A 3,105-nucleotide genomic window follows, 5' to 3' on the forward strand; every position below is an offset into this window, starting at 1 on the left:
GGAAGTACAGGGAGTACATAATAGGCTGATAATATTAAAATTCACAATGTATAAAGTTAGTACAAAGTTGAGTCACTTATTTTAAGACAAATGCAGTACTATATTTGAATATCAGGTAATTTACACTCGGCATTAGGCTATATAATGAATTTTCCTGTAGTGTACCATTCCCTTATAACGACCCATCTACCAAATATGAGTTTAAGAAGTATCCATAAACTCAGGGTACGGTGGAGTGTAGTACTTCAACGTCGACCCTGAAACCACTCGTATCTTTTTGGATGCAGTTGTTTCAACCCGGCAAGCTATCCAACACCGAAATTCATCAGTACACGTCGCAGTTCGGACCCTAAAGGCTTTGTGGAAGTTTGGACATGAGTCACATAGGACTCCGACACCCCGGCCCATTCAAAACTGAGGCGGATCCCGCGCCTTTGTAGTTGGTTGCACTGTTTTCGCGGCAAAATCCCTCTATCTCTTTTTCCATCCAACCACTCTTCACCTAATTCCCGTTCTTTTTTGCCCACTCTCTTCTTCCCTCCCGCCTCTAACGCATGGACTCGGAGGAGAACCTGTGTAAAAGATGTTGGTGGTGGAGGATCCTAGCATCACGCTCCTCCGGAGATGAGAAATCCGGCGGCCGAGAAGAAGCTCATGCTCAAAGAGAAGAAGGTCATGCTCAAAGAGAAGAAGCCATGCTCGACGAGAAGAAGGTGGAGATCGCAGCCGCTTCGGAGGACGCGAAGATGCTACCTTGAAGATGGGGATTTAGATAAGGACACAAGGATGATCGTGTAAGCCATCCATTTCAAGATGCTACAGCGGCAGAAGGATGAGTTGGAGAGGGCGGATGCGACAGAGAAGGACGCGACATCGTCCGAGAAGGCGGCAGCGACAGATTGAGCATGGAGGCTCGAATTGCCAGTACAGCATGGTAGAAAATCTATTTTTTGTTGCATGAACCACCGGACTAGTATTTTTTCTATGATCGGGCATGTAAAAAACTAAACATATTTGCCTATTTTTATTGTGCTTGGGCGATGATGTGATCTTTTCGGGCGGATTTGAATTTCAAATTTATTTTGCTAGCGGGCAGTATGCAGATAGTTTTAAATGACTGGCTCCCGCATCCGTGTCGACGGCTGATCTCCCGATCCACAGCATGCTCGGTTTGTGGGCAACGTTGGAGATACACTGCAACATACAGACCACACCAAAGCCCAGTGTCAGATCCAGAGCTTCAATAATGGAGCTCACGAGCTGGCCATGGCAATCCCTGCTCCTGTTCAGCACCCTCTCTCTCGTCTTGATGCTGCATAGCCGTCGAAAAGTCAAGGAGCTCCCTCCAGGGCCGCCGGCCCTGCTGTTCCTGGTCAAGTTCTTGGCGCTCCGGCGGTCCATCTTTGACCTTCCCCAGCTCATACGCGAGCTGCACGCGCGCCATGGCCCAGTAATCTCCGTGCGCGTATTCCGCCCGCTCGTCTTCATCTCCGACTGCCACCTCGCTCACCGTGTCCTCGTCCAGAGCGGCGCGACCTTCGCCCACCGCCCGGACATCTTCGAGCCGGGACTTCTGTTCACTTCCGGCGCCCGCAACATCAATGCAGCGCCGTACGGTCCCTACTGGCGCCTCGTCCGCCGCAACCTCGCCACCGTGATGTTGCACCCGGCCCGTGTCAGCCTCTTCGCGCCGGCGAGGCGGCGGACGCGCGACGGGCTCGTCGGCGACCTCCTCGCAGTCGCAGGCTCGCGGCCCGTCACGGTGAGGCCATTGCTCCGTCGAGCCATGTTCGAGCTTATCGCGTACATGAGCTTCGGCGTCAGGCTTGGCCCGGAGGTGCTGGACGAGATACAGGAGCTGCAGCTGTGGATTGTGCGTAGCATTCTCAGCTACCCCATCTTCTACCTCTGCCCATCCCTCACCAAGAGGCTCTTCCGCAAGCGGTGGGCTGCGCACCTGGCCGTGCGCCGGAGGCTGTGCGAGATCTTTGTCCCGCTGATCCACGCCAGGCGGGCGCGGGACGAGGAGACGCCGGCGCCTTGCTACGCCGACTCCCTCCTCGCGCTGCGAGTGGCCGAGGAGGGCGACCGCCCGCTGACGGACGACGAGGTGGTCAGCCTGTGCTCCGAGTTCTTGAGCGCCGGGAATGACGGCACGGCGACCGTGCTGGAGTGGATCATGGCGGAGCTTGTAAACCACCCCGAAATGCAGGCCAGGGTCTACGAGGAGGTCAGGAGCAAGCCGGAGCTAAGCGAGGGCGACCTGCAGGCACTGCCGTATCTGAACGCCGTGGTGCTGGAGGCGCTCCGGCTGCATCCGCCGGTGCACTTCCTCATCCCGCACGGCGTGCAGAGCGACGGCGCGGAGATCGGCGGCTACAGGGTGCCCAGGGGCGCGGAGGTGAACGTCCTGATCGCGGAGGTGGGGCGCGACGAGACGGTGTGGACAGCAGCGCGGGAGTTCCGCCCGGAGCGGTTCTTGGACGGCGGCGAGGGGTGCGACGTGGACATCACCGGGAGGAAGGAGATCAAGATGATGCCGTTCGGCGCCGGCCGCAGGATTTGCCCCGGGTACACGCTCGGCATGCTTCACGTGGCGTACTTGGTGGCGGGCCTCGTGAGGGAGCTGGAGTGGCTGCCGCCGGCGGACGGGGAGCAGGTGGACATGGCCGAGGTACTGGAGTTCACCACGGTCATGAAGCAGCCCCTCCGTGCCCGCACCATCCCAAGGTGTTGAAGACTAGTCCGCTGCCCTATCTGCTGCACTACATTTACATTTACAATCAGCAGCGTCACTTGACGAGCTTACTGGAGAAAATGGAAGATCTAATGTAATTTTTATTATGTAAGATATTTTGTATTTCCGATGAATTTTTATAATAGATTTAATTCTCTTCGTAAAACAAAATGTACGTTCTATGTACGTACTACAATCAGCAGTAGCTTGAAATCTTTGCAGAGCATGTAGGCTGGTTGACCAGGTCTTTCAAAAATGGATTCTACGTACATGATGTTTGGTGTTACAAAAGCAAGCAGGGATATTTCTTCTTGGAAAGACACGCGAGTCTTTTCGAGGAAAGACATATTGAAGTAGAATTAAAAGAA

The 3,105-nt window shown here is 54.8% G+C and overlaps 1 protein-coding gene across 1 annotated transcript; it reads left to right on the forward strand.

Moving 5' to 3' along the window:
• The first annotated feature begins 1,246 nt into the window (after positions 1 to 1,246).
• Positions 1,247 to 2,818, forward strand: LOC125541030 (cytochrome P450 89A2-like). The gene has a single exon (XM_048704528.1). The coding sequence runs from the start codon at positions 1,247 to 1,249 to the stop codon at positions 2,735 to 2,737; it is 1,491 nt and encodes a 496-aa protein (XP_048560485.1). The 3' UTR covers positions 2,738 to 2,818.
• Positions 2,819 to 3,105: the final 287 nt, after the last annotated feature.

The sequence above is a fragment of the Triticum urartu genome, chromosome 2, assembly GCF_003073215.2.
Source record: "Triticum urartu cultivar G1812 chromosome 2, Tu2.1, whole genome shotgun sequence".
In the NCBI taxonomy this organism is placed as follows: Eukaryota; Viridiplantae; Streptophyta; class Magnoliopsida; order Poales; family Poaceae; genus Triticum; species Triticum urartu.